A 19,520-nucleotide genomic window follows, 5' to 3' on the forward strand; every position below is an offset into this window, starting at 1 on the left:
ATAAGGGAATTCTATGGATAGTTTTTGGAGGAACCTCCACACTGTTTTCCAGAGTGGCTGCACCAGTTTACATTCCCACCAACAGTGTAGGAGGGTGCCCGTCTCTCCACACCCTTGCCAGCATCTATAGTCTCTTGATTTGTTTATTTTAGCCACTCTGGCATGAGGTGGTATCTCAGTGTGGTTTTGATTTGTGTTTCCCTGATGATGAGTGATGCTGAGCATTGTTTCATGTGCCTGTAGGCCATCTGGATGTCCTCTTTGGAGAAGTGTCTGTTCATGTCTTCTGCCCATTTCTTCACTGGGTTATTTGTTTTGTGGTGTGAAGTTTGGTGAGTTCCTTGTATATTTTCGATATTAGCCAAAAGGCAGTCCTAAGAGGAAAGTATATTGCAATCCAGGTAATTGACTAATTGCCTTTAAATGGAATTTCATGAAATTGTTTTCATAAGAATATGGATTGGTTGAATTTAACTGGCTAAGAAGAATAACAAGGGTTGTGTATTAGTGAGTACTGCTTATTGATGTGATTCAGTGATTTCCTTACTGGAATGCAGATGCTCATAGTGGCTTTGATGTGCCATAAATTTAAATAATTGTCACCTGATAATTGTATCCTAGAAGTGGGTGTGGAAAGACTTTCTTTGAATGATTGAGGGAACGAAAGTAAGTAGTATTTCCCAAATGGAAGGGGAAGAAAGTTAGCTCACTTTGTGTTTAACTCAGTTCAGTTCAATAAATCTTGATGAAGCACCTTCTCTATCTGGGTAGGTTTGGTCATTATTATTGGGCCTCAAGGACTAGTGTCTTTGAATTGTTACAAATTGCTATGAAAATGTATGCAGAACACAGGTGCATTTATACACACAAAACAACAAATACTTGCTGAAAAAATTATGATTGGGTGATGAAGGCAAAACCCAGATTTTGACACTGATGGTGCTCTCTTCACTTTCACGGGAGCAAAGGCACCCGTCACTGTGCATGTGACAAGATACAGCCTATCCTTTGAGGACAGTGGAAAACATGAGCCGTTTTACGTTGTTGGGTGGGGTCTGGGCCACATTTCTGATCCTTCATGCTGCCTTCTCTCTTTTCAGCGTCTTGTGGAGGCTGCAGAAGAGGCACATCTGAAACATGAGTTTGACGCAGACTTGCAGGTAACCGATTACACTTGAGTTAAAGTTTGTGTGTTGGCTGCGATCAACACTAGGAATAGCAGAAACCACAGCTTTCGGTGGGGGAGAAAGACTTTCAGGAGGATGGGATGCAGTTAAAATAAGTGTATCTATTTCTTGACCGGGTGGGGTGGTGATCCTCAACAGTTTTCCCCGCCGACAGTTTATAGTGAGTGATAACACTCAGGCACATGCCAGCTTCTGATGCACCCCTCTCCAGTCCTGGAGGACTTAATCAGTCAACTATCAATAATAACCAGAGCTTCTAATGATATATTGGTAAGATGGACAGCTTTGGACAGCAGAATATTAGCAAATCCCACTTCCCTGGCTGCATTTTAGGTGACTAAATGCAAAATTGTGATGGATGTAATCTTGAATTGACTGTTAGTTATATCTAAAAATGAAAGCATTCACTAACATGGATTTTGAACATCTAATTAGTAAATTCCTTGCAGTGGCTTTTAGAATGAACCATGGCATACCTGTATTTGGCAGAGAAAGATTTTGATGTTGCCATGTGTATAAAAAACATATTAAAAGGCAACAAGGGAATTGAATAATACCTGGAGGTTCTCTTTGGTCCCTCTTGGTGGAATTTTTATCTGTATTGTCATTTTGAATTCAGCAGTGTTACCTCACTGCTAAGCAAACCGAAGGAATGAATCTTAATCCTTAAGTCTGTGCTTTGCTGGAATGTATCTCTTTTAGTGGAATATGGTCACTAGGAGGTAGTGTTTATTTTGCTGCGTTTTCATTTATTGGAAATGGTAAAAGCACAAAAGAGGTGGTGATACCAAGGTAGCCTCTGGTTGTGTCTTTGTTCCATGGGTGTAACTCTTCATCATTCCCCATCGACAGGTAAAAAAAACACACACTTAAATGGGGGTAATTGAGGAAAGCTTAGTAAAGGTTCTATTTATATGGGAGTATTTACAAAGGTAGGGTTATAGAGAAACCAACAAGCAGTGGTGTCCTACCCGAGGGCAAGCCACATTCCTGGCCTGAGGAACAAGAGTGGGGAATGTTTTCCAAAGCCCTGGAAAAGTAGCTGTATGGAAAGGGTATTTGATAGAGGGGTGCAGCCACGCATGGTGAGCTAGAAGGATGGAATTTGTGGGGATAATACCCCAATAACAGGATCTAGTCTTCTGGTACCTTGCTGGTACCCACCGCTGGCTGAATCCAGCTACCAAAGTGGTGGATGTAGTTTGGTCTTCTGAAGCATTTGAGCTAGGTGCAGAAGGGTGAAGAATGGGTCTCCAGGGGAAAGAGAAAATCTCAATCCCCACCACTTGGTGGTCATTTTCAGGCATAACACCAACACATGAAGCAAATGGAGCCAGGACTGTAGCCAAGCAAAAGAGATTCCAGGGAGAGGTGGGGAAGTGCGGGGACTACTGGTAATACTAGGATAGAGGCTGAGAGGCCAGTACGGCTCCATGAGCAAAGCTGCGGCAGAAGGGGTGGAGGAGTCAGCTGAATGTGGCAAGAGGCACCTTGCTTCCTACAGCCACACCTCCATGGCATCCGTAGGAAGGTCCAGAGGCCATTTACTGGCCACATTTATCTTCGGTGTGCCTCTTCTTCACACAGTTTGGAGTTCCTAGAGCAGGCCAGAGGGATTGAACGGGAAAATCAGGAAGCAGCTTTGTAACTGTGAGGATTGTAGGGACCTCTTGAATGTGTTGCCAAGAGAAACTGTCTTCTCCTGGGGAATATTCTGGTTGTAAAGTACAGAAACTCTTACCAACTCAAAAGAGATTACAATGTTGAATAAGAGTCCCTGTATCTGCTCTAATAAGATATAAATAAATAAGTGGAGATAGATAGATAGATAGATAGATAGATAGATAGATAGATAGATAGATAGATAACTGGGAGGGGAAGGCTTTTACAGTAGAATGCCAACTAGTAAATATAGAAGAAATAGTGGATAGAAGATTATAGTAAAATTCAGGCAAGAATCATCAATGGATGCTAAAACTAGTAGGAAAGAGTTTGATGAAGTACAGAACATTGACAATTTCAAAGTATCTGCCCACAAATTACTTATTAATTACAAAGGGAAATATAGCAACTTTACATGTAGAAACCTGGCAGACACCACCTTAAAGAGGTAACCAAAATTAATATCACTGATGATAAGACAAAGGGAGATCAAGTGCCTCTAGATGTGTTTTGAGCTTTAGGACAGCAAGGATTTCTTGCCCAGAATGTGTAACCTGAATCTAATCATGATAAAACATCAGACAAATATAGATTGGGGAATATTCTACAAGGTAACTGACTAGACTCTTCAAAAATTCCAAGGTCAAGAAAGACAAAGAGGGGCACCTGGGTAGTTCAGTCGGTTAAATGTCTGACTCTTGATTTTGGCTTGGGTCATGATCTCATGGTTGATGAATTTGAGCCCCACACTGGGCTCTGTGCTGATGATGCAGGGACTGCTTGGCATTCTCTCTCTTCCTCTTGCTATGCCCCACCCTTGCTCACACTCTAAATCTCTCTCTCCCAAAATAAATAAACAAACATTAAAAAAAAAAGACAAAGAAACATTGAAGATTTGTTCCAGACTAAAGGACATGAAAGACAGGTGAAAATAAAATGCAACATTTGATCCTAAATTACATTCAGAACCAGAAGCAAAGATTTGAAAATGGACTTTGCATTAGATAATAATACCTTATTGATGTTGAATTTTGATTTCTGTGCATTGTGCTTATGTAAGAGAATGTCATTTTTCTGGAGCAGACATTTGCATCCATTGGTCCAACAGGAAGAAGTGAATTTGTAGGAGAGTAAAAATGATTATTGGAAATCAGGACTGTTTTAGAAAATCTGGTGTTGATGGTTCATACAGTCATTTTTATTCTGATATCCGTTGTCTATAAAACATGAGTGGGCAAGAAGGAATAATTTAATGACTCGAAAGGATTATTTATCCTTCAGCAGAGGACAAATGTTCTGTGGTTTAGGTCAGCTAACCTGGAGCCACTGTTTTTTGTCGCTTGCAAGTTAGTGTTCCCTTCAAGAGTGCTCTGGCTTCCTGGTAGGAACCTTTATAGGAATTTTGGTGTAGCAGAACTGATTCCCTTACCAAATGTGGGGGGGGGCACTGTAGGGATAAATGCAGCATCGGTCCCTCTATCCAAAAAAAAAAAAAAAAAAAGGAAAAAAGGAGCGACTGAGAAGAGTCTTTGGAGTGTTACAGTTTTTGCTCTCTTGGGAACAAAGAAGGGGAGCCTAGTGTTTCCTCCCTTGGTCATCTGTTTTGTATAAGGTACAAGAGAAATATTAAGGGCTACACTTATGGTTGAGGTTAAAAAAAATCTGTCAGTATTACAGAGCATCATTTACTACCTGGACCTCAGACCTTGGTGAAATCTTCTCTGGGTCAGAGTAAACCATGTGTGCTTTTGCGAGAACCTATAAGAAAGAGGCCTTGGAGAAAATGGATGTGCATGAAAGAGTGCGTGTCTTCCGAGATGAAGGTTCTGAAGCCAGGAAGCTTCAGTGCTGTTAAGTGCAGTCTTAACAGCTTGGACGTCAGCCCCGCTATCACCAGGGTAGCAGGTCTGTGTATGGGCTGGGTTTATTGCGACAACAGTCCATTAGAGCTGATCAGTTGTTAATCTGGGTTCCACTGACCTCTTGGCAACCCCTGCCAGTGGATTGTTTTTATCAAAAAAATTTCAGAGTACCATGTGCTCACAGTGAAATAATGCCAAGGACATCCCTGTGCTATTAGCTCAGGGAGAGCAGAGGGAATCGGGGGTCTGTTTTCCTATAGGGGGAAAAAAAGGAGTCCTTTTGTGAAATTTCCTAAACTTTGTAGCTTCAAGTTGTATCTCCTTCCTCCTTTTTTGCCAAATAGAAAAGGAGTGATAAGGTCTGCCTCTTCATTCAGGTTAAATTGGAGCCTTCGTCTCATTGCCTTATTCAGGAGCTTGGAAGTCAAGAGTTCGGTAGAATCATCAAAAGTCACCACAAGAAAGTCACGCCTCTTTTATTCTCAGGATTTTACTTTTCATTTAAATTTTGCCTTACAAACCTCTAGAGGTCTAACTTTTTTTCATGGGCATATGGGCATATGGTCTTCACATCAGCAGTCTCCTCTGTAAGGCCCTTACACATAGAATTAACTTGGTCTTAACAAAAACTGTACTGGGGCAGCTGGCAAAAGGCAGCGTTGGAAGGGAGGCTTGTGTGAATGACCCGCGGTGCCATGTCCTCCATGGAAATCAGACCTGCCTGGTCGTCTTTAGTGGCTGGAAAACTTGACTGTTGACACTGGAGTCAGCTCAGCCCTCTCGCTTGTCTCTTCCTATGGGTGGCCTGTGGGTTCTGGATGGGTCTTCTCTTGGCTTTGTTCTTACTTCTGATCTCTTTCCATATGGGCAACTTACAGTTATCATTGATATGAACAGAGGCCATGTTTAAATGGCATCTTTGTTTTTTTATTTTGTGCTTTGAATTAACATAGGTTTTTTAAATATAAAACTCATGAAATTGATAATTATAATGCAAAGAGTTGAAAAAAAGAACCTGTATCTTAATTATCACATGTGATTATTTTAGTGTTTCCCCTCATTATTTTGATGCCAGACCCAACTGGTGTTGGGGAGGAAGTGGTGGGAGCAGACCCTTGGCCGGATTATCCTAGCCATTAATGAATTTCCAGAAGACTAAGTCTACGGATGTAGTAGAATTTGAAGAGAATGCTTCGCCCCAACCTTACTTACTCTTTCTTTTTGGGTTTTTCCATTGGCAGCGAAGAAGATGGGAAAAAAACCCCGTCCTTTTGACAGTTTACTAAAAACCTGCTTATCTTTGAACCGCAAACATATTTTCTTTGAAAGCTGTCTCCAATAAGTGCCAATTGCACAGAGCTGGTGCACAGCAGAAGAAAAAATGTTGGTTTGAATTGTGTATCCTGCAGAAGGCTTTTCCACTGCAAAGTTTTCTATAATAATTTTTCTTTGTTATCTTGTAAGTAATAGGAAAATAAAAAGCCTGGTGACATGCAGAAGAATAACAGGGAAGGAACTAGGGACCGGAGTGTCTTGAATGTCCCCTCCTGGTCATCCCCAAGCCTCAGACGCGTGTTTTGCAAATACAGTGGCCTAATTTCAACTTTGGGGTGAGGGGTTTGGAACGAAAGGATGCCAGCGACCTTGAGGGGAAATCTCCCAGCAGTTGGCCTGGTGATACACCACCCTCCATACTTATGGGACCACTTCCCACCGCCGCCTCCTGGCCACCCCTGGTGTGGTGGAGGTCCCTCTGAGGGAGGCCCAGGTGAAGGGTGGGAGCCCACTCAGGAGCCCCAGTGGCCTCTACGGAAGGCCACCCATATCACCATTCACCGGGAGGAGGAAGCCTTTCCCAGAAAGGATTAGGAAGGGCAGTGGAGCAGCAGCGGGGCAGACCTGTGCTTTCCCCTGACAGCCTTTCCCTGCTGGCCAGGGAGGCGTTGCCCTGGGGAAACCTGCACGTTGTGGACGCAAGCAAAGGACGGCTTTAGTAGAAGTTCTTCCTGAGCGGAGGAGATCATGATCCTCATGGGCTTTTTCAGATATTCCTGACAAGCCCCAGCCTATCTATCCTCATCCTTTTTTGCCTGAGCCAGGAGTTGAGCTCCTTGCAGAGGGAGGAGATGGAGCACAGCAGCGTATGCCTGGGAATTAGAAATGGTGCTTTTCACGGAGGGGGCAAATTGATGTTCTGTGCGTAAGTAGGAAGAGGGGTCACATCTATTGGAAAATAAATGAAAAGAGGAGATATTCACACTTTCTACTAACGTAAGTGTCTTCCCCCTCCACCACTTTTTTCTGATCTAACTTATGAGAACATGCCTGTTTTTTATTATTTTTTCTTTTTATCAGCTTAGCAGGGGGTCACATTTAATCTTCTGCATTTTAAGATATTACAGTGGGATGTTTCTTAGTTAGGGACCACATGTCATTTATGCACAAGACTGATGTGTAAATAGTTTCCCAGGAATCCTTAAATGTGAACATTTAAAAATTAAAGCCACTCTGTGTTCACACACTACTTTTTTTGTTCATTTGGTTAGAATGTTATATGTTTTCATAAGGTCAGTGCATGACTGAGCTTTGTATGAATTGGTGGTCTGGTGGTCACATGTTATGCACAGGACCCTGAATGTTGGTCACGTAGAAATGCAAGAGGGGGTGACAGGTGGAGCCTCACCTTGATCCAACAGAGAGCCTTGGGCTAGAGACCTTCAAATGTAGGCTCTGGGAGTTCTTATACCTTCCTGGACCATTTACGTGCCTAAAGATATGCGCCTGTGGTCTCTTTGCTCGTCCATGACACACTTGTGATATCTAGATGATTTCTAAGACTTCATCCATCCCTCATGTGCTATGATAATTCCACAAGTAGTCGTCCATGACCTCCTTTGTCAGGCACTGTGCTGTGGGTATGGCCACGAGCTAAGCCGATGCTGTCCCTGTTCTCACATAGCTCACCCTCTAATAGCAGTGATGGATATTAAAGCCGTGATGACATAAATAATTATTACTTGTGAATCATAATAAATGACATGAAAGAGAAGTACAGGGCATTATTACAGTGTGTAACTAGCAGACCTCACCTAGTCTGCCCACTTAGTTCAAGGAACCTTGGAGCAAAGACACCCAAGAGTGAGACTTGATTGAGTGGAGATTCAAGGTTTGCCTCCGCCACAGCTAGAAGAAATGTCCCCAGACACAGAGAAACCATAATATCTTTATTTTTCATAAGTGCAAAATTAAAATTATTTGAGCTGCTTTCCATATAATAATTTTTCTCACCTCTGAACTCTAATAATACTATATTTTTATCTCATTTTTGATGCTTACCATTTTCTCTTCTGTTAATGTTATTCACATATGTCTGTTTTTAGCTCAGTTTAACATTTATCCAGGATTGAGTACATGTTAGACCCTGTCCTAGGTTGTGGGACTTACACAAACTAAGATGTGACCCTTATTACCCAGGAAAGTTCTAATCTATCTTTTTAAATGTGTGTGTGTGTGTGTGTGTGTGTGTGTGTATGTATATATGTAAGTGTGTATACATATATACACAACCATAGGATTACAGTGAGCATCCTTAAGCGTACAGTGTATCTAGACTTAATTTAGTAAATGAAGTACCACTTCGCTTGGAATAAGAACTTTTCACCAGTGTAATTCTACTTACCACCATCCTTTGTGGTATTATCGTGTATTGTACTTCTGTATGTTATAAATACCATAATTAATGTTATTTTTATTTTGCTTTTATTTTTGGTTCATTCAGCTGTTTCAAAAAAAATAAATAAGAAAAAAGATAGCAATATATTTACCCACACATTTGCCATTTTTAGCACTCTTCATTCCTTCCAATGGATTTGAATTTCCATTTATTATCTTCATACTGGAAGAACCTCCTTTAGCTTTTTTTTTTAATTAAAAAATGGTTTTTTGCATTGCAGGTCTGGGAGTCATTACTTCTCTTAGCTTTTGTTTATCTAAAGTTATCTTTATTTCACCCTCAGTTTTGAAGGGTAATTTTGCTGGTTATAGAATTTTTACTTGACAGTTTATTTATTTATTTATTTTTAGTCCTTTGAAGATATAATTCCATTTTCTTCTGATCTTTAATGTTTTTGGTGAGATGTCAGCCATCATTTTATCTTTATTCCTCTGTATACATACAGTAAGTCATTTTTCTTTGCTACTTTCACTCCTTATCTTTGATTGTTCACTATGCTGTATAGTATAAGTTAAAGATGTTTCTAGATGTGATTTCCTTTATATTTATTTTCCATAGAGTTTGCTGAGACTGTTGAATATTGTCACCATATTTGAAACATTTTTAACACTGTTTTCTTCAAAATCTTATCTGCCTCATTCATTCTGTTTACATTTCCTCTGAGAACTTAAGTCACATCTATGTCACATTGCTTAATATTGTCACACAGGTCATGGTGGCTCTTTTTATTATTTGTTTCCAATCTATGTTCTATTAATTAGTCTCCACGTCCACTAACCCTTTCTTCTGTAGCCTCTAATCTGCTGTTAAACTCTTTCATTGATTCTATATATTTTATGTTTAGCTCAAGAATTTTCTGTTTTTTTTTCTTTTTTAAGTTTATTTTGAGAGAGAAAGAGTGCAACAAGTAGAGGATGAATAGAGAGAGAGAGAGAGAGAGGGAGGGAGAGAGGGAGAGAGAGAAACCCAACCACTTCTGCAGCCAATGCCAAATGCAGGCACTGCAGTCAGTGCCAAAATCAGGAGTTGGATGCTTAACCAACTGAGTCACCCAGGTGCCCCAGTTTGAGGATTTTCATGAAATTTTTTAAAATAATATCTCTTTCCTGCTGATATTCCTAATATATGCACTGATTATAGTCATGTTGTAGTTTTATTTAAGTCTTTAAACATACCTAAGAGCTATTTTAATTTTCTTCTTTGATAATCCCAGCACCTGAGTCATTTCTGTTTCTGCTGATTCCTTTTTTCTTTTGAAGTGAGTCCCCCGCCCCTTTTCAGGTGCCTAGTGATTTTTCATTGTATGCTGAACATCATAATTATATCTTTGATTTTTATACATTTTCTCATTATAACTTAATATAGCTTGATCCATGTGGTAGCTGTTCTAAAAATAACAAATTTATTGAATTTGATTAAATCAGTAGTAGGAAATACTTGTTAAAGAGATGAAGAGACAAATAAAGCAGGACAGCCGCCAGTGATTTGATATTCTTCATTCTAACATCACCTAAACAGTGACTACAATAACTTTTTTGTTCCAAACGTACCACACAAAGCAATTTTCTAGCTGAAAGAAAGAGAAAAGTGCATTTTTGTTGATAATCTTAAAATGTAAATTTCGTTTCTCAAAAGCTTACCATTTATACAGCTTAATTATTTTAGTTCCATCATGTGTTCTAAATCCAAATAAAGGTGTTAATAAATTTAAAGACAAAAGATGCAACTTAATAGCAAAACTATTTGGTTTTGTTTGGCAAGTCATCTTACTTTAAAGATCAGAGGGGGAAAATTGCATTATTTACTCCTTTTACCATTGTGTTTTATTTGCCTGTATAACATTTCCATATTAGTGACCTTCAATGTTCTTTGCTACTTATGTGTTTAGAAACTCTGGATCTTTAATTTCATTAACAAATACAATCTAGTAAGATGCCTGTGTGTTTTCCTCATTGTCCTAGTTTGTCTTGCTACAACATTCTTTTTTTTTTCTATCATGACCAAGTATATCTCAATTTGTAAGTAACAGTGGTTATAGAAATCTAAATTATTGCTTTTGAGAGCACTTTCTTTCCTACCGAAGTCATTGGTTCTTCTGTGATTCTTTTAACTTTTGCATTTTTTCACTTGGGCTTTCTCAAAGCTGGAGACAGTTACTTAAGAGAAATATTTGTTTAAAACACATTTGTTTTAAATAATATATTATAAACACAGTGAAACACCACCAGTTTAAACTTTATTGAACATTCCAATTTACAGATAGTTTTAAAATTGAGTTTATTATTTTCACATGTGCAATGTGATTGTGGTGTTTCAGACATCAGCTAGTTTGGCTAAAGGGGACATTTGGGGACACTGGGTCTACCTTGGTATTTCTACAATGATGTTAGGTAGACAGTTGGAGGCTCTGTTAATCATAATATTCAGAGTCCCACAGAACATGTACAGAAACCTTATGTCTTTCATTAAGATAGCTAACTGCAGAGGTCATTGGCAGAACCCAGAAATTATTCTGGACCTTTCTCCAGTAAATTCTTTGGCAGCAGTGACAGTGTCCTTTGGTTGCTGAGTTTTCACCAAGGATCTTTGTGGTCTAGGAATTTGGCAAATGCTATTGATTTTCTAAAGTAAAACTTGAACTTGGTGGCAATCCAGAAAGTGGACAACTCAATGGAAATTTTCTAATCGCACTTAAGCCTGCTGATAAAGCACCTAATATATACACAGATGAATTAATTCTCACCTTTTATATTTTCCAATTTAGTTTGTGATGTGATTTTCATAATGCATACAACAAGTCTTTGGTATGGTCATTCTAATTCTTCAAATTAAAATTTCTTATATGATTAATAATTTTAGGACATTTCTCCTTGCTGGTTAATAAATATGAATTGAATATAGTAACTGATAAAAAAACAATAGACACAAGTATGTATCAAGTTCTGGCACTGGCTTAAGTGCTTAACAGGCATTATTTCATTTATTTTCCTTTCTATGATTCTGTGAGATACTGTTATTATCTCTGTTTTATATATGGAGAAACAAGATTGAGAGGCCACGTGATGTGTCCAGGGTTTTACAGAGTGGGTGGGTGAGCCAGAATTCATACCTATGTCTGATGGCTCCAAAGACCCATAAGTTACGTTGGGTTATGGAGACACAAGTTTTCATATTGACCTTAATTTTCACTGGACAAAATCCTGTAAGGCAACAAATTTAAGATGAAAGTTATCAGTTATTGAAAAGGTCTATCAAATTCTTCAAAAAGAAACTCTTTAGAGTGGTAAATTCTGACCCAGAAACTCATAAAATGAAAAAGGGATCTCTTAATAAGATATAAGGGTTTAATAAAAACGATTAAATATAACTCTACTGATATTGTTAGAAGCATATACATAAGGTAAATTCTTCCTCACCTGGAAATTAGATCTACCCTCAGCACAGTAACCAGTGTGACCTTTTAAAATGTAAATAGTGTCAACTCATACTAGCTTATGACACTTACACTGTGCTCATACTAAGAATAAAAAATGAAGTCCCCGTGTAGCTGCAGAGTACTATACACTCTGCTCAGGATGTGGATGAACAGGCATCTCCAATATATCTTGTGTCTGCTCTCTGCTCCTGACTCACTTTCTTTTTTTCCTTACGCACACCAGGAGGATTTGCTTGTTTATTTTCTATCTCCTCCAGAAAAAACACAAGCTCCATGAGGGCAACCACCTGACTTGTGGTTTGATGCCCACAAGTCTTACTAGAATTAACTGCAGTTCCTAGTGGTTATATAATTACTAAAATCCACAGTTGACTGATGATCACTAGGGTTGGGCATTCTTAGTAATTCTTGAAGCTTTCATCTATTTATTTTAATTGGAAAAAAATTGATCCTTTCTTCAAGTAACTACTAATGGCTTGACCAGAGGTCATTCAATTATGGCTGTAATTTTCAAAGATGTTTCCATTTATTAATGGCAGCCATTTATTGAAAAAGTTGGCTTTTGTTGTCACTTGTAATAAATTCATGAATTTGCTAATTTTCCTCATCCAAATAATAATTTTCTGCCATTCAGTATGTAGTTACAAATATATGAATACACTAATTAATTATAAGCTAGACAGTTATATTTAATGAATATCATAATAAATGTGTACTTATCAAATTGTTTTATTAAATAGATATGTACTTGCAGAGAAACAGCTTTAAAATTGGAAAGGAGAAAAATTAGAAGGAAAACATGCTCTTAAAACTTGGGTTTCCTCTTTGGGGCAGGTTCCCATCTACTTTCCTACTTTGTATAATGAGGGCTACAGAAACAGTACGTCTGCTGTAGGGATCGCCTCTTACAGTACAAGCAGGAATTCCAAGGGAGGCTTAGTCTCTACGAGTGAGTATTTGATAGCAAAAATAGTAGTGGTTGGAAATCATCTGAACTTTTGTGTATACTAGAAAGTTAACTTCTAACATTATCGTCTCCTTGGAATACCTTCAAAAGCTATAAGAGTCAGCCAGCCCCTCATGGAAGATCCTAGATCTTACATTGCACTTATTCTAGCAAAATAAAATAACAACAAAATAAATAAACAAAATTGAAAACAAAACAACCTTTCTCATGCTGGTAGTCATTAATGGTGGAAAAAATAATTTTTTACCTTGAAGTATTTCATTAGGTAGCCAGTGGCTTGAAAGTTTTGCTAATCAGCTGTGTGACCTTGGGAAAGTCATGTGTCCTGTCAGACTTCATGTTACTTCACGTCACTGGGGATGAGGGTGTTGCTGGTTTGATTTTCCTTCTTGATCTAGAACTACCTAGGTCCATAGGGTTGTGACAGTTCACATGGGAAGGATAGCAATCACTAGTCCTTAGGTTGTATGGTCATTCTTCTAGGAAATCCAGCAACTTCGACAGCAATAACCATTGTCCTAAGGGAAACACCTCTGAGAATAAAATTTTCTTTCTTTTTACCCTCCTTCTAAATAGATATTAACTTCCTACTTTAAACTTGAAAAAGGGAGAGATTTCAAGAAAAGATTGCTTGATTGGATCATTTCCAGATGCCCCCATAAATAATTTTATTATTTTAGATTTAAAGAGTTTCTTTTGAGTAATATAGAAAGACCTTTGTGTGTGTGTGTGTGTGTGTGTGCGTACATGTATGCAAGTATATGTGTGTATGCATGTGTATATATACATGTGTATGTGTGTACATATGGTATGTATGCATTTTCATGTATGTGTGCATATTTGTATGTATGTTTGTATATATACCTGGATATGCCTGTGTGCATGTGTGCGTGTGTGCATGTGTATGCATTGTGCATGTGTGTGTGTACATATGCATGCATGGGTGTATGCACGTGTGTGTGTGTGTGTGTGTGTGTGTGTGTGTGTGTGTGTGTGATTTAGGAACTTAACTCTGGAACTGAAATGACTTGATTCACTCTGCCGTAGTTTGCTGTATAGTTAAAGAAATTCAGAACCAAATCAAACCTTTGCTCTGACATATTTGGAAGTGATTATGTTGTGCATATGAATGTGTTCATAATTTATGCTTCTTTCTAAAAGGTTTCAGGTGGCTGAGAACATACAACCACCATGAAAAAACCTTTTTTCTAGATTTTAGAGGCTTTTGTCATCATTCTCCATAAGATTAGCTGACATGTAGAGGTGGTTCTGACTCAAGGAAGCAAGAATGGAGAGGAGGAGAAGGATTTTCACTTTCATAGTAAACTGAAACTCAGGTCAAGAGCACAATGGGCCATAACCTACTTTCATCTGGTCAAAAATGCTTTTTTGATTATGAGGAAATAAAAAGAAGATTCCTTTTATCTGCTGATTAAGAATCTGGATGAACTGTCCAGAGAACGACTTCTAAAGGCTGAAAGACACTGGTTTGGATCCTTCCTTTTCTCCCTTTCCTAGTGGTGAGACCAGGACAGATTCCTTAGCCTGTTGGACTCTTAGCTGCTGCTTCTGCATAATTTGGTTGGTGATCCTCTCCTATAAGGGTGTCAAACTTCCACGGGGGTTTAGACCACGTGAAGTATTTAGCACACTCTAGTACAGAAGATGATCCCAGTTTGGGGTAACCATTACCATCATTGTGATTATTATTTTGACCAATTTCTTGAAATAGAGAAGTTAATGCCACTAGTAATTGCATATGTAGTCTCTGCCTCCTTGGGGGACTGTGAGTTCTGTGAGGCAGATACCACCTGTTTTTTGGCATTATGATTGGGGCTAAGGCACACAGCTGGCACGCAGTAAATTCTTGAAGAGGGACTGAATGACTGAGGGAGAAAAATAAAGGATCATCTCAAGAGTTAGATACCCATTAGGGAGGATGTTAAAAGCATCACTTGGCAAAGAGAAAAAATGCAGTGCTGCTGGAATTGCTAGTAACTTTGGGCAGGAAGGCTGGCCAGGCTTAGAGTCTGAGCCATTTTCAGGCTCTTTGGGAGTCTGGTGAGTCACAGGATTGGGTGTTTCGTGTCCACAGCAGGGCTGAACTCAAACCACCCTTGGCCATCCCTGTGCCCTCCTGGGTACATACGGCAGATAGTCAGTAGACAGAGGGAACAAAAGACATGGAACAATTTCCGTTGGTAATCATCAGCCAGTTTTGGAGCACGAGGCTAACTAATTGTGCAGTTTGGTTTCATTGCTGTTTAAACAAGTTTCTTTATATGTCAGGTGAGAAACAAACAGGAGACTGCTGCTAGGACACATTTTATATTCCTGTTTCAGTTTCATTAATAGCTCTAAAGGAAATCTCTCTTGTAATTGCCTTGAGTATTGTCTTCATTATTAAGTACTGGCCATTTTTTATATCCTCACTTCTTTTTGACTCTCTGTGCCAAATTTTTCTGTGACCTTCTAAATAAAAAATGACATTGAACTATAGAGCAGGTGGTTTTCTGGGAGCATGCATTTCCCATTTAAAGTTCCAGGAGCACCACCATGCTTGTAGAAATATCTTAGCAGGGACAGATATCTGGAGTCTGTGACTTTATTTATTCCACTTCAGAGACAACATTAACTATCAGGTTAAACTCAGCAAAGTTCTCTTTAGTTTGGTGCCACTTAAATGACTTTATAAGTCTCTTATGTCATACCCCCAACTGTAGGTTTTAACCTTGAAACTCAATCACACCCCCTGCTAGGTCCATATCCTGCCTCAGGATATCATTTCAGAGGTGTTACAGGATTTTGACTCAGAATCACAAAGTGTGCCTTAAACTTTAGACTGTCAGGTGAGATAATGTTTGGAGGAGGTAGGTATTATTATTGCTCCCACTTTGTGAATGATAGAATTGACATTTAGAAAAGTTAAATGAATTACGTGGCTACATGAGATGATGTGGTGGACCTAGGGTCAGAAATTAACTGGTTTTTATTCCATGAACAGAGCTTAAATATTACACTTTCTAGAAAGCATCCTCTGTTAATGAATATTTATTTCCTTGGTCTTTCTTAGAGCTTGTGTTGAGTTATTGGAAGTTGTAATGACTTTGGAAAGCAGACTATCAAAGGCATAGGTTGAATTCAGTTGAGTCAGATAGGTGTTGTTTTTATTTTCTTGCTCCATTGGCTACAGCATCGTCTCCTACAGTGTTTGATGCTCTTGTTACTGTTCCTACGTTTTCAGAAGTCACCCTTCACAATCCACAGGAGGCTCTTCCCAGGGGGTGCGGAGCTCTGCTCTCAGATGAAGCAAGAGGCATCTCTGGAGAGATGTTCCCGCAGTGAGCTTGTTGATGTTGTGTGTGGGGACATCTGTAACCTACAGCATTTCTGTACCAGGGACCTGGAGTATTCATTCACTCATTCATTTATTCGTTCATTCATTCATTCATTCATTCACTCTTTCTTTGGATCTACCTGCAAAGGAAAAGATTTTAGAATATTTCCCCTGAGCCTTGTGAGAGCAGCCAGGAAGCCAGCAGCAATTGGAGGTGCCTGATACAGTCTGTCAGACACGCTGTGCTCTCTTTGTTTCTTTCCCTTCCCTTTTTTCTGTTATTTTTAAGTTTAATAGACTAAAGATGGGGAAAGGCAGAGCAGGTGACTCCTGCTCTTGAGCTCAGAAGTCCTTCAGGGTCCCTTGGGAGTGTCTGCTGCTAGGATTCAAGTTCCTGATGTATGTTCTCCAGTGTGGCAGCGTCCAGCTCCAGTTCGGAAAGTTTACCAGACTCCATGAGGGGAGAGCTCTTGTCGTATTTGCTTTCCTGGGAGAGGTAACCATTTTCTGCTGCATGGATACTGTGTTAAGGGTTGGGAACCAGGGCACGTTGGCGATAAGGATTTAATGAATACATAAGAGAAGAGGAGATTCAGGCCACCGAGCAGCATGCTGCCCAAGGCACCTTCCCATTTCACGATGGTGAGATATTTAGGGGAGTAAATTTTAGATGGTCATGGAATGAAAAATATTCAAGGGGCATTGGGGTGAGAGGTACATTCTCATCTGTGTTTTAAACAGCAGGTAGGTGGTGCATGTCACGAGACCCTTGTGAGTCATTTCTTGGTTTTGCTCATTGTCTTTGTTTTTATAATTCACTCATAATTTTAAAAAATATCATTAGGCCGCCCTTGTGTTCATTATTGGATGTGGCAGAGAAATTGTGCTTTTAATTTATTATTTGCTTCTAATTGTAGTGTCTGCATGTCAGGGTTCGCTGGCTAGAGAGAGAATGAGCCCTACTTTTGTCAAGCAGATAATTAAATCTGGTAATGATTACTGTCAGAAATCCCCTGGGGTTGCGTTCATCCCTGTCCATCGTCCCTCATGGTGGTTTCCAGCATCCTGTGTGCTGGGACACTGAGGACTTTGCAACAGGAAACAGCAAATTGGAATTCGTGTGCTGCAGACCCTGAGTGCACTAATGTTAGTACCATTTTTTCTGGGTTTGTACCAGTCTCTGCTGCTAAGGACTTCTGAAGAGAATGTTTTCAATTTTGAAATATTTAAAGAAATGTTAAAAAATAACAAAGGGGGAGCCTGGGTGGCTCAGTCGATTAAGCTTCCGGCTTCGGCTCAGGTCATGATCTCACGGTTCATGGGTTCAAGCCCCGCATCAGGCTCTGTGCTGACAGCTAGCTCAGAGCCTGGAGCCTGCTTCGGATTCTGCATCTCCCTCTCTCTCTGACCCTCACCTGCTTATGCTGTCTCTCTGTCTCTCAAAAAAATAAATAAAAAACATAAAAAATTAAAAAAAATGTTTGCAGTACAGGCAACAGACAAAGGACTAGTCTCAAGGACAGAGACAGAATTCCTCATACCCAATAACAAAGATATCATAGTAAAAACTCCTTCATATCAATCTATTGTAAAGAAGGACCAGGAGAATGGGCAAAGGACATGAACAGTCCGTTGACAGGAGTGGAATTACATGGAAAAAGAAAAGGTGCCTAACACCACTAATAATCAAGGAAAAGCGAATTAAAGCAGTGAAATACTGTTTTTACTGATCAGTTGGCAAAAGAATGGAGATGATGATAATGATGATGACGGTGGTGGTGGTGGTGGTGGTGGTGGTGATACCAGATGTTGGTAAGGCCGGAAGCAATGGGGGTCTGCTGGTATAGCCACCCGACAGGTCAGGCTTGCAGAAGTTTATAAAACTAAAAATGCACAGAACCTGTGAGCCATCGCCCCCACGTCTGGCATCTGCTTATGGAAACACGACTGTGTACTTGGAGACAGTGGCATATCCATGCAATGGGATTCTAGGGAGCAGCTAAAAGGAATGAAGCAGATATATGGGTAATTGCAAGGATGATGTCCAGAACATAGGTTAACATTAAAAATCAAAGGCAGGGTTAACAGTTATGTGTACAATGTGATATAATTTAGGTTAAAAAAAAAAAAACAGTTACACAGATCATGAGTGTTAATATATGTCTGTTGTTACAGAGGAAAAGGTCTGTTAGTAGCATCTGGAGAGGGGCCTGGTATTGGCACTGGGGTCAAAGGGGAAGTGAGTGTTATCTGGGATGCTTCTTATTTTAACACAAAAAATTATTTGGGGGTAATCAGAATTGAAATTCTTAAAGTTTTTTTTTTTCAGAGAGAAAGAAGACATGGGTGGGCGGGCAAACACCCTGTAGATCGTGGCTTGCCTTGCGTAGCTCCCACTGCAACCGCTCCTTTTCATATTTCTTATAAGGCCTCAGGACCCCACTGCCCTGGGGGGTTCTGGCAAAGGTCAAATGGGATTTGTGTGCATCTCGTGCCCCCTGCATCCTCTGCCCTGAGCGTGGGGCCTGGCACGAGGCTGGCCCTGATCACTATGTATTGGGTTGGCAGTGGACAAGGAGATCTGCTGTGGAGGGCTTTGCTGACTGTGTCTGCGGGCATGTAACTGGTGATAGATTATTGTCACCTGCCTTACTGTCAGGGGTGTCCTGGCTTCTAGAGAGCCCACACTGTATACAGGTCCTTGGGTTTACCCGAGCCTCCACTCGCTTTCTTCTTAGTCTGTGTAACAGAGGGGCTTCCTGCCCCTTTGCTTGAGGCTCCTCTGTGACCTGCCTTGGAACGTTAGGGCCATGGCCGAGTTCTTGGGCCCATACCCAACCTGGTCTAATGCTCTGCTGTTGCCATATTGAAATTATTTTTTAAAATTAATTTGTTTTTGAGCCCACAGCATGTTCTTTTTGTTATTTGAGCTTGATTCACTTTATTATATACAAATTACACATCAACTTACATAAAAGGCAAAAGGAAATAAGATATGGTGACTTAAGTAGAAATATAATGAAAATCTTAAATTATGTACTTTGGCAAAATGTTATAATTTTCATTCATCTTCCATTTTATTGAGAAATAATTTCCATACTAGACTGTACAAGTTTGAGGCATAGAGCATGATGGTTTGACTTACATGTATTGTAAAATGATTAGCACGGTAGGTTCATCTGACTTCTGTGATCCTCGCCTCCTTACACCGGTATCTGCACGTCTGAGTAATGGGCCTCCTCTTCCAGCTTTGCCTTGGCAGACGCAGTCCTTCAGCAGCCGGCCCAGTGCGGGTTTCTGGCTGTGACTGCTGGGCATGTGTTTGGGCAGGTGGGA

At 39.8% G+C, this 19,520-nt stretch overlaps 1 protein-coding gene across 1 annotated transcript in view; it reads left to right on the forward strand.

The window, feature by feature from the left end:
• Positions 1-19,520, forward strand: part of CACNA2D3 (calcium voltage-gated channel auxiliary subunit alpha2delta 3) — an 833,443-nt gene that overhangs the window by 249,754 nt on the left and 564,169 nt on the right. The window contains exon 6 of the mRNA XM_029917881.1: positions 1,101-1,160. Within this exon, the coding sequence (XP_029773741.1) occupies positions 1,101-1,160 (60 nt within the window). The remainder of the gene's footprint in view (positions 1-1,100; positions 1,161-19,520) is intronic.

The sequence above is a fragment of the Suricata suricatta genome, chromosome 12 (assembly GCF_006229205.1).
Source record: "Suricata suricatta isolate VVHF042 chromosome 12, meerkat_22Aug2017_6uvM2_HiC, whole genome shotgun sequence".
In the NCBI taxonomy this organism is placed as follows: Eukaryota; Metazoa; Chordata; class Mammalia; order Carnivora; family Herpestidae; genus Suricata; species Suricata suricatta.